We start from the raw sequence: 12,843 nt of genomic DNA, 5'->3' as shown, positions 1-12,843 counted from the left end.
TCAGAACCTAATGAAGCAGATTAAGTCGTTAATGATGCCACATTCTGTTTCATCGTTAATGAAACCCGTTTATCACCATGGAGACCAACTGTTAGGGGAAACAGCTGAGATGAAAGATTTAATAAAGAGGATAAAACATCTACAGACTTCTCATGATTTTCTGATTTATTTCTGATTTTCACACAAAAGCACATGAAAATATGAATAAAACTGAGTGAATTTATTCACATTATATCATCAGAATTATGTGTTTAATACTAATGATTTCAAAGGTGAATCTCTTAGTTTCATAGGTGGATGTAATTCTTAAGATTCTTAAGTTTACCGATCTGTCAAATATACAAGTTTTCTTCTATAAAGTTACTTGTTTTGACTCGAATTATATCAGATTTATTGCAAAGTTAAATGTTAAACTGTCAAAGCGAAATACAGATAACTGAAATATTAAATAAATACCAAATATACACAATTCATTATTATATTATTATTTTTTAAAAATCCCATGGATCTAAATTAACTACAGATTCGGACTCACTAGTCTTAAGACACTATTTAAGAGTTGCTGTTTTTTTAAACGTCAAACGATATAATATAAAAATATTAATATTACAATTTTGCAGTATTAAGCTTGATTATTTATAATATCATCATTATTTTAATCATATTTATTGTAATTTCCTTGTTTTTAAATGTGTAAATATCTCTAAAAAAATCAAATTATGCTAAAGTAAACCCGTTGTCTGTTATTTTACCGTTATACTGTTGCGCCAGTTGCTGGATTACTTTTTTCTTATTATATATATATATATATTTATAGATATATAACAATACAATTTTGCTGGTTTCTTTTTTGCCTTTTTATTTCCACAGATTGTTCCTTCACAGAAATATCAGTAAAACCACAAAAACAAACAGTAAATTTGTATATGTGTGTGTAAATGAATATTAAAAACATGTTTTGATTTAATGTAGTAAACTGGTAAAATTTACTGTAATATTTTAAAATTACGTACAAAATATTGTGACACACATTTCTTTGGTAAATTAAAGATTTCTGAGAAGTTTTTAGAACTAAAATGTTGAATTAATGTCTTTTAATTGATGTTTAATATCAATAATCATCTGTTTACTGCTTTTTCATGTTCATTTATAGTTAATTTATTCTCTCGGTTAACTTCATGCACTGATTTTACTGCTAACGAAGCTGAGAATCTGTTTATTTTCATTATAATTCACCATGAAGAACCCAAACAGACAGTGTATGGATCCTTACAGGCCTTTAGGGATGCATTCCAGCGTCAGACTGTTTCCTCTGAGTGCTAAAACTGAACTTCGAGGTTCAGAAGATCCAGGAGGTTGAAAAGGAACGAAGAAATGAGGTTTCCTGGCCTGAGGGACGGCGTTACCTGAAGACAGATGACAGGTGAGATAAACACAATAAACCAATCAGTGAAGTTAATCAATACAACAAGATTTAACCTTTAAAAAGCAGAAAACAGGGAGAAAAAACAAACAGAACCTCTGCACAACCATCTGGTTTTTTATCTGCAGGAACTTTATTAATGATCAGAGTTCTACCTTCATACTGGGAATATTTCCAGAGTTCCAGGTCCTTGAAGTCCACAGAGGAGAACTTCTCCTGGAGAAAGTTCTAGAGGGGAACTTGGAGTGGAGGGGTTTGAGTGTCTCGGTGATCCTGGGAACAATGTTGTCCGGGGCATAAGCCGCTGGTAGGGTCTCCCAAGGCAAACTGGTCCTGGGTGAGAGACCGGACTAAGAGCGATTCAGAAGACCTCGATGAAAACAGAAAATGGTGAAGCCACTACCTCGCCCAGGTTAGGGAAACCGGGGCCTTCCCCTGGAGCCAGGCCTGCGGGGGGGGAGGGCTCGTAGTGGAGCATGTGGTGGCCAAGCCTTGGGGTCCCGTGGGGCTCGGTCGGGCATAGCCCGAAGAAGTAACACGAGGCCACTGCCCAGTAGGCCCACCACATACAGGGCAGGAAATCGGGGTCGGGTGCTATGTCCACCAGGCAGTAGGTAGGAGCGGGCGTCTGGGCATGCCACCCCCTGGTGGCGTAGACTAGCTCTGGGGACATGGAACGTCACCCCACTGGCGGGGAAGGAACCTGAGCTGGTGCGGGAGGTGGAGTCATAGTGGCTAGATATAGTTGGGCTCACCTCCACGCACAGCAAGGGTTCTGGAACCAGAATCCTGGAGAGACGTTTGGACTCTCTCCTACTCCGAAGTTGCCCAAAGTGAGAGGCGCCAGGCGGGTGTGGGGATACTCACAAGCCCCTGGCTGAGCGCCACTTTGTTGGAGTTCTCCCCGGAGAACAAGAGGGTCGCCTCTCTGCGACTTCGTGTTGCAGAGGGGAAAACTCTGACTGTTGTCTGTGCTTATGTGCCGAATTCTCCTGCATCTCAGGGGAGGTTGGGGACCTGGAGTCTCAGTGGGCCTTTTTCAAGCCTCCATTGTAGAAGCAGCTGTTCGGAGCTGTGGCCTGAAGGTCACTGGTGCCTATCGCGGCGGCAATCCAAAGACTCACTGGTGGACATCAGCTTTGAGGGAGGCCATCAGGCTGAAAAAGGAGACTTTTCGAGCCTGGTTGGCTCGGGGGTCTCCCGAAGCAGCTGACAGGTACCGGCTGGCCAAAAGGGTGGCAGCTGTGGCGGTTGTGGAAGCTAAAACTTGGGTGTGTTAGGAGTTCGGGGAAGCCATGGAGAAGGACTTTCGGTCAGCCTCGGGGAAGTTCTGGCAAACCATTCGATGCCTCAGGAAGGGGAGGCAGGGCTTCGCTCAGGCTGTGTACAGTCGGGGTGGAGAACTGTTGATCCATACTGGGGATATCTTCAAGTGGTGGAAAGAGCACTTCGAGGAACTCCTGAACCCGGTAAACACGTCCTTTTTGGAGGAGGCAGAGCCTGAAGACTCGGGGGGATCTTCGTCCATATCCATGGCAGAGGTCGCCGAGGTAGTTAAGAAGCTCCTTGGTGGCAAGGCGCCAGGTGTGGATGAGATTCACCCTGAGATGCTGAAGGCTCTGGACATTGTTGGACTGTCTTGATTGACACGTCTATACAATGTCGTGTGGGCATCGGGTACAGTACCTGTGGAGTGGCAGACCACGGTGGTGGTCCCTATTTTCAAGAAGGGGGACCAGATAGTGTGTGCCAACTACCGCGGTATCACACTTCTCAGCCTCTCCGGGAAAGTTTACTCTAGGGTGCTGGAAGGGAGGATCCGACCGATAGTCGAACCTTGGATTCAGAAGGAGCAATGTAAATTCCGTCCCAGTCGTGGAACAGCAGACCAGCTCTTTACCTTTGCGGAGCTGCTGAGGGGGCCATGGGAGTATGTCCTACCAGTCTACATGTGTTTTGTGGATCTGGAGAAGGCCTATGACCGTGTCCCCCGAGGGTCTTTCTGGGGGGCACTGCGGGAGTATGGGGTCCCGGGCTCATTGTTACGAGCCGTTCGGTCCCTGTATGACCAAAGTGAGAGCTGTGTCCGCATACTCAGCACTAAGTCAGACACGTTTCTGGTGGGTGTTGGACTCCGCCAGGGCTGCCCCTTGTCTCCAATCCTCTTTGTGGTTTTCATGGACAGGATTTCGAGGCGCAGTCATGGTGGGGAAGGTTTTCGAATTGGGAGCCTCAGGATTGCATCTCTGCTTTTTGTGGATGATGTGGTTTTGTTGGCGTCCTCAGACCGTGACCTCCAGCACGCTCTGGAGCGTTTTGCAGCCGAGTGTGAAGCGGCAGGGATGCGGATCAGCACCTCCAAGTCCGAGGCCATGGTTCTCTGCTGGAAAATGGTGGATTGCTCCCTCTGGGTTGGGGGGGAGTTGCTTCCCCAAGCGAAAGAGTTTAAGTATCTCGGGATCTTGTTCACGAGTGATGGGGAAAATGGAGCGAGAGATGGACAGGCGGATTGGTGCGGCGTCAGCAGTAATGTGGGCGTTGTACCGAACCGTCGTGGTGAAGACGGAGCTGAGTCGTAAAGCGAAGCTCTCGATTTACCAGTCCATGTACGTTCCAACCCTCAACTATGGTCATGAGCTTTGGGTAGTGACTGAAAGAACAAGATCGTGGATACAAGTGGCCGAAATAGCTGGACTCAGCCCTAGAGATAGGGTGAGGAGCTCAGACATCTGGAGGGAGCTCGGAGTAGAGCCGCTGCTCCTTCGCATCGAAAGAAGCCATTTAAGGTGGTTTGGCCATCTGATTCGGATGCCTCCAGGGAGACTTCCTTTGGAGGTTTTCTGAGCACGTCCATCTGGGAGGAGACCCCGGGGTAGACCAGGAACTTGCTGGAAGGATTATATATCTCGGCTGGCCTCTGAACACCTTGGGATCCCCCAGGAAGAGCTGGAAAGCGTTGCTTGGCAGAGGGACGTCTGGAACGACCTGCTTTGCCTGCTCCCTCCGCGACCTGGCCCCGGATAAGCGGAAGAAAATGGATGGATGGATGGATGGATGGATGGATGGATGGATGGATGGACTTCTTTAAAACAAATTTGTCCAAAATAACTGAAAATTTCCCAAAAATACTTAAACATTCCCCAAACTTTCTCAAAACTTGAACAAAATGACACAAAACGGTTCAAAATAACTAACTATAATAACTAAAGAATTATCCAAAATGCTTTAAAATCTTTCCAATTAACAGATAACCACCTTTGCATCAGTATTATGGGATGTATCCCAGTGTGAACAGTTTAATGTCTTTGACATGGAGTCATAGAAACAATCACTGGTACCTTGGATGTGTTCTCTGGTTTAGTTTGTCTAAAATGACTCATGACTTGTTCAAAATCACTAGAAATGTGTCCAAAAACATCTGAAATATCAGAAATGTCAAAAAATGATTTAAAAATTTCTTAAACTTTTCCAGGATGAGACGGTAAGTGTTCCAACAAACCTCAAAATTGTCCAAATGGTTTCTGAACCTTCTAAAATGACCAAAACTACGTCCAACTTCTCTAAAAAACCTGAAAACCTTCAAAAATATGTGCATGTTTGTGTGGATTTATCTGTATTTGATTGATTTATGTATCTGTGGTTGTTTGTCTGTGCATGTATGTGTCTTAATGTGTGTCTCTATGTGCATTTATTCTGTATTTGTTGTGTATTTATTGAGTATTTATTGTGTGTTCTTACTGGACGTGACGGTTAGCGTAACGGCCGTCTCTGGTAGGATGGTTCTGGCTTCTGTGTACTGAGCATTACAGATGTAGTCGTCTCTGCTGTCGGTCTTCAGCACGTTGGAAAAATACAATTTTCCGTTGAGGCCGACGGTCACCCGATCGCTCTGCTTGATGTGGACCATCCCTGGAAGGAAACAACCGGCCATTTAAACTATTAATGGCATAAAAACAACCAGTTAGAGTCTCAGGAAGAAGAGAAAGACTGACTCTTGTCCATCCAGTGGATGTGAGGAGGCGTGGAGCTCTGAGGAGGATGGCAGGACAGGATGATGCTGTCTCCTTCAGAAGCGCTTTTATGGACTTTCTGCTGCTTCAGGAGGACGGGTTGAGCTGAAACACAAACAGAAACACCAGGAGAGTTTGATTCACTGAAACATCCAGCAGCAGGTTCACCTCTTTCTCTCTTTTATTGTTTTACAGAAACAAGACGCTTCAGAGACACAAACCGGAAACTGCCAGATTCTTCTAACTTATTTACTGAATAGTTGCTGGGAGTCGACCTTGAACAGACAGACATCCTGTCAGACCGATCAAAGCACAGCAAAGACAAACTAAATTACCTCAAACAAACACCAGGACCGGCTAAATGAGGACAACAACACACAAAAAGACACAAAAATTGACCAGAAGCAAACACAAAATGAACACAAACAGATTCGGATTCAATGCAAACAGAGACAAACCGCATCTTAGACACACAAAAAGACTGATCACAAAAAGAAAATACCACATAAAGACAGAAATCAATAGAAATGAGATGCAGAATTAACACATAAGATGTAAAGTTTCCACAAAAAATGGTGGACCAGCACAAAAAGTACAAAATCACCATAAAAATACACAAAAACATCCCAAAAAGATAATAAATCACCACAAGAATACAATAATGAAACCAAATCAATAAAAAGATGCCAAATCATTCTTTACCAAAAAATCTAAATAACCATTTAGATTTGAAAAACATCATAAAAAGATACAAAATCTCAACTAGAAGAAGCAAAACCTAAAACCATCAGCAGAAGGTTGATCTTGGACACAGTTGGATGTTTCAACCAGACAATGAGTCCAAACACATCAGACGTGGTAAAGAAATGGTTCCATCAGGATAGAATGAAGGTTCGAGACTGGTCTCCCCAAAGTCCTGACTGAAAGAATGTGGAGGTAATCCTCCTCCTTCATGATTCCATTTACTTTGTGTAAAGCTCCAGTTCCACAGAGCATGATACTGCCACCTCCATGCTTGATGGTAGGGTTGGTGTTCTTGGGATTAAAAAAAAGACCAAAACAGTCTGAAACCATTCCTAAAAAGGTATAAAACCAGGACCAAAGTCAAACCTAAACCAGTCCAAAAATGTTCAGAACTAGTCAGAGGACAGTCTGAAACCAGTCCCAAGAAAGTTCAGAACCAGTCCAACATCCAGTCTGAAACCAGTCCAGAAGCTCTTCTAGAAAGCCCCAGAGCATGATACTGCCACCATCATGCTTGATGGTAGGTTTGGTGTTCTTGAGGTTAAAAAAGACCATCTATGACAGTCTGAAACCACTTCTAAAAAGTTTAAAACCAAGACTATTTAAATTGACAGTATGATGATACTGCCACCTCCATGCTTGACAGTAGGTACAGTGTCCAGAGGAGTCAAAGATGAACCAGAAGATTGAAACCAGAAGAACTGAACTGAAGTAGAATTTAACCAGATATTAGAACTGATGTTTGTATATTTATGATTCAGAAGATTTTGTCATATTTCCAGAAAACCTTGAATAAATCTATGAAAGAACTAAAATACAAGATTAGTGTTTGTGTGTTGTTGTGTGTATCTAGTTGGTGTTTGTGCTTTATTGTGTGTATCTAGCTGGTGTTTGTGTGTTGTTGTGTGTATCTAGTTGGTGTTTGTGTGTTTGTGTGTGTATCTAGTTGGTGTTTTTGTGTTGTTGTTTGTATATAGTTGGTGTTTGTGTGTTGTTGTGTGCATCTAGTTGGTGTTTGTGTGTTGTTGTGTGTATCTAGTTGGTGTTTGTGTGTTGTTGTGTGCATCTAGTTGGTGTTTGTGTGTTGTTGTGTGTATCTAGTTGGTGTTTGTGTGTTGTTGTGTGTATCTAGTTGGTGTCTGTGTGTTGTTGTGTGTATCTAGTTGGTGTCTGTGTGTTGTTGTGTGTATCTAGTTGGTGTCTGTGTGTTGTTGTGTGTATCTAGTTGGTGTCTGTGTGTTGTTGTGTGTATCTAGTTGGTGTTTGTGTGTTGTTGTGTGTATCTAGTTGGTGTTTGTGTGTTGTTGTGTGTATCTAGTTGGTGTCTGTGTGTTGTTGTGTGTATCTAGTTGGTGTCTGTGTGTTGTTGTGTGTATCTAGTTGGTGTCTGTGTGTTGTTGTGTGTATCTAGCTGGTGTTTGTGGGTTGTTCTTCTTTATATTCGCTAAGCTGTGCTACTCACACTCTACGATGATCTGGACAGGTTGTGTTATGGCGGTTCCCAGGGTGTTCTTGGCGTAGCAGCTATAAGTTCCTTTGTACGAGTCCAGAGGTTCATCGTCTTCGGCTCTCAGCGTTCCAGATTCCTCCATCTCTGGTCCGAACACCTCCCCGTCCTTCATCCAGCGGAACCTAAAGGAACAAACGGACACTTTCAGCATAAATTCACAAGTGTGATTGTTAAATACCCTAACCCTTCAGTCAAATTAAATTTTTTCATCGCTTTAAAGTACAGACAATTTCCGCCCGAAATTTCTACTGAAGATCTACAGAAAGTAAATTGAATGCTGTTCTTGAACTGTTTGGAGTACATGCATGGTTGGGGTCTCATTTGAAAGCAGACAACCTGAATTTTCACCCAGTGCAGTCAGAATTACTCTAGGTGCTACTGGCACAGAGTATTTCATGTTGGCACACACTGAATTAGGATGAATTTTTTTCTCGCCTACATTTTTTCCCTAATAAAACACCTGAAAATCAGTGTGGCAGCACTGTAAGAGCTTGAAAACACAATATTGCAAAAGCCTGGGGTCTTACATAGTTCAGGTCAAAATTTCAGAGCAATACTACAAGAAATGAGTGTTTCACACATGTATTTGTACTGATATGCCCCGCCCCTGTCAATTTTGGACACCCTCTGTATACCCTCTGCACAATGGTATCTGTTCGTTTTCAGCCCATTTTCACATTATTTTCACTCCAAAAACTCATAAAGAACTCAAAAAAATCACTTCAGATAGGCTTCAGTGTCGATCACACACACAGATTGAGAGGAACAGAGAGAGGCTGCAGGTGGAGCCCGAAGCACACGTTTGAGAAATGACATAAACCCGCTGGCAGAGGCGGGATTTATACTCAAGCCATTCAGCAAGCTCATTGGCTACCAGGCCTGTCAATCTAACGTTTCCTCTGACATGATTTGCTGAGAAGTAAGTCAGTCAGTGATGTAGTCCAAATCTGTCAGTCTCGGCCACGGTTGGCTGTTTCGCCGTGGTAGGCGGAACAGAGTCACTTGATTGGTTGAAGTTCGGTTTGAAGCGGAAGTGAAGCCTTCAGTATCCATTTTGAATGCCGAACGAAGGAAATATAAGCATGTTTGATAAACTTATTTACAAAAATGCAGTGAATATGAAACGCACAGCGCCACCACGCGCAGCGTGCACGCGCACGGAGCCGATCGCTTTCTGGATTTTTTTCTTATTTCGAGACATGTTTTGGACAAAGTATTATACTGGATTGTTTTCTCTGGATGGCTACGCTTGGGTTCTGGCCGGTTTTTGTGGATTATCTTCATTTTTGACCAGAAACGAGCGTCCAAACTGCGTCGACAGGTGAGCTGTACACCTTTACGTGACTTGTTGTTTGTTGGACAAATGTGTTTATATTACCCGCTGTGGTAATCACATCTGAAAGTGGTTTATACCGGCGGATTCATGAGAATCTCAGCTTTCTATGTGTGTATAGTGTTTGCATAATCGCATTTGCAGTGTCGTTCTATTTTGAAAAATGCTTATGCAGATATCAAAACGGCCTGCCCGCGGGCCGGTGTACCTTACGGTTAAACAATTTGGAGTCGAATTTGCTTGAAAGATTTTCCTTGTTTGGTTAAATTACATAAAATCACAGAAAAAAATTATTTTACATCTGAAATTTTAAAGAAAGCTTTAAACTACATCAAAGATCCGTATTTCTATAAATGATAGGTTGTTATTTTGATTAACCCTAAAATGATACAGTTTCAATATATTTAAATCAGGAGGGAAAATTTGTTTTGGGGGAGATTTGCTGTTTTTTAAAAGATTTTTCTTATTTTGTTACAGATATCTCGTAAAATCACAGAAAAAAATAAACTTACAACTTTACTTTAAAAAATATATAAAAATAAATAATAATTATTGTTCAAAAAAAGCAGGCCAAAACTGTAAATAATGTCCACAGTAAAAAGTTTTTAGATTTAATAATTTCTTCAATTACAAAACTTTTTTTCTGTTCTTTTTTTTTTTTACTGGAAAGACTTAAAATGTGCAGACAAACCATAAAATTACAAAACTCAGCCACACAATAGCACAAAACTAATAAAAACTACATACAAAAAGACAAACATTTTTCAAAAAACAACAAAAATATAACAACAACACAAAACGATAATGAGACACAAAATGACAAAAATGAGATAAAAATGACAAAAACTATACACAAAATGACAAAAATGTGATAAAAATGACAAAATTAGACACAAAATGACAAACATTTTATCAAAAACTGATTTTAAAAAGTCACAAACAACAACAAAAACAAAAATGAGACACACAAAGGCAAAAAAGACAAAATCACGATAATGAGACATAATACGACAAAATTAGGTTAAAAAATGACACAAATGAGACACAAAATGACAAAAATTTAGAAAGAATTTAGTTAAGAATTCAATTTTCTTATTTTCTGATTCCATCATGCTAACAGAAGACATCTCTGAGTTTTCTCTCCATGTTTTTTATTGCATTGAAGTGAAAAATGAGCTCTGAGGTTCTAAAAGTTCATCCTTTGACAGGATTTTAAAAAAGCCGAGTTTGAATTTGATTAAACTGAAGGATCAGACAGCGAGTGAGGAGGACAATAAAGAAAAAGGACGATGAGAAACTGGAAAATCAGAGATAATTCAGTTTCTGCTGTGATTTACTGAGAACAACATTTATCTCCATGGCAACATAAAGGCCAGACAGGAAGCGGTCAGTTCATCACATTAATCAGTCGCTCTACGTACGTAGGCGGAGGGTTCCCGGAGGCCTCGCAGGGCAGGTAGATGTCTTCTGGAGAAAACGCCGTGAAGGACTTCGGAGTCGCTGTCAGAATCGGAGGTTGTAGCACTGGAAGACACAGGAAGTGACAGGAAGTTATAGGAAGTGACAGGAAGTTACAGGAAGTGACAGGAAGTTACACGGAAGTAACAGGAACCACACTGGAAGTCACAGGAAGTTACATGAAGTGACAGGAAATTACAGGGAAGTAACAGGAACCACACTGGAAGTCACAGGAAGTTACAGGAAAGTAGCAGGAACCACACTGGAAGTAACAGGAAGTTGAAGTGACAGGAAGTTACAGGCAAGTAGCAGGAACCACACTGGAAGTTACAGGAAGTTACATGAAGTGACAGGAAGTTACAGGGAAGTAGCAGGAAGTTACAGGAAGTTACATGAAGTGACAGGAAGTTACAGGGAAGTAGCAGGAACCACACAGGAAGTTATAGGAAGTTACATGAAGTGACAGAAAGTTACAGGAAGTCATAGGAAGTTACAGGGAAGTTACAGGACGTTGCAGGGAAGTAGCATGAACGGCACAGGAAGTAACAGGAACCACACTGGAAGTAACAGGAAGTTGAAGTGACAGGAAGTTACAGGGAAGCGGCAGGAACCACAGAGGAAGTGACAGGAAGTTACAAGAACCACACAGGAAGTGACAGGAACCACACAGAAAGTGACAGGAAGTTACAAGAACCACACAGGAAGTGACAGGAAGTTACAGGTAAGTGACAGAAACCACACAGGAAGTGTAAGTTGCAGGAAGTGACAGGAAGCATCAGGAATTAATGTTCATTACAGGAACAAGTCAACCAATACAGTCACAGCATCAAGAAATCAGCAAAAACTTCAGCAAAAGTCCCAAAATCAATTGATCTTTAGTGTTTCTATCAGGAATTCCACCTTACTGGTGCCAACAGACAGACTTTTGACTGCTTTACTATCTCAACTTATTAATTCTATTAAATCTTAACACATATTAGAGCTGCTGGAAGTTCTCCACATCTCTTAGGAGCCAAAGGTTTAATCCAGTCCTGCTGTCAGGTTCAGTTTTCCAACCGTGACCAAAAAAGTAAAACAAAAAACTACAAACAAATCATTGTGAACCAAAAAAACCCCCAACAAAAACAATAAGCATCCAAGTGATGAGATTTGTTACCAATATAACAGACACAAAACAAGAAAAACGAGATACAAAGTGACAAACACAAGAAACAAAACAACCAAAATTAAACACACAATGACATAAAAAACAGGGTATAAAATGACAAAAATGAGACACAAAATGACACAAAACAACAAAAACGAGACACAAAATATTAAAAATGAGACATGAAATGACAAAATAAGCTACAAAATTTCAAAAATCAGCCAAACAATGACACAAAATAAACAAAAATTAGACACAAAAGGACAAAGATGAGATTTAAAGGGAGAAAAAAAGGGTTAAACAATGTCACAAAACAAAAAATGGAAACAAAACAACAAAACTGAGACCCAAACTGACAAAAACAAGACACAAAATTTAAAAAATGAGATACAAACTAACAAAATGAGATACAAACTGACAAAATGAGATAAAAACTAACAAAATTGGATCAATTGACAAAAATAAAGAGATACAAAATGACGAAAATGAGAAAAAATAACGAAAGGAAACACAAAATTAAATAAAAAATACAAAAATTAAATAAAAAATGACGTTAAGGGCCAAATAATGCCACAGAACACAAAAGGAATATAAAACAACAAAATTGACACACAATCACAATAATGAGACACAAAATGACAAAAAGGTTTAAAATGAGAAAAATGAAACACAATGCAAACAATATTCCAACAATGAGGCACAAGGACACAAAAAGGCAAAGATTCATTAATAAAGTACAAAAATGAGACAGAAAAATGACAAAAAAAATAGATAAAAAACAACAAAAGTTAAATAAAAATGACAAAATTGACCAAAAAATGGCAAAAATGAGAGACTAAATAATGAAAATGAGACACATGATGACAAAAATGAGACACAAAATGCCAAAAATGAGATAAAAATGACAAAAATGACACAAAATCAAAATAATGAGACACAAAAATGACAAAAATGACATTAAAAATGCCAAAAAGGGGCAAAGAATGACACAAAAGAAAAAAGTGAAAGTGAACGACAAAAATCAGCCAAACAGTGACAAACAAAACACGAGACACAAAATGATGTAAGTGAGATGAAAAAGTCCCAGTGAGACACAAAACAGACAAATCAAAGAAATCCAGCTCCAATTTTTCTTGTTTTTCTGGTTTTCATCGTTCTGTTTTGTAAGATTGGGAAAAATAAACCACAGTGAAGAAAAACACGTTTGTTTATTAAAAC

General features: G+C 40.4%; 1 protein-coding gene across 1 annotated transcript in view; it reads right to left on the bottom strand.

Moving 5' to 3' along the window:
- LOC110950444 (neural cell adhesion molecule L1.1-like) overlaps positions 1–12,843 on the bottom strand; it is a 139,646-nt gene that overhangs the window by 38,791 nt on the left and 88,012 nt on the right. The window contains 5 exon segments of the mRNA XM_051949515.1: positions 1,274–1,406; positions 5,162–5,332; positions 5,416–5,538; positions 7,640–7,809; positions 10,442–10,544. Coding sequence (XP_051805475.1) covers positions 1,274–1,406; positions 5,162–5,332; positions 5,416–5,538; positions 7,640–7,809; positions 10,442–10,544 — 700 coding nt within the window.

The sequence above is a fragment of the Acanthochromis polyacanthus genome, chromosome 6 (genome assembly GCF_021347895.1).
Source record: "Acanthochromis polyacanthus isolate Apoly-LR-REF ecotype Palm Island chromosome 6, KAUST_Apoly_ChrSc, whole genome shotgun sequence".
Lineage (NCBI taxonomy): Eukaryota > Metazoa > Chordata > Actinopteri > Pomacentridae > Acanthochromis > Acanthochromis polyacanthus.
This window is presented reverse-complemented; position numbering and strand designations above follow the sequence as displayed.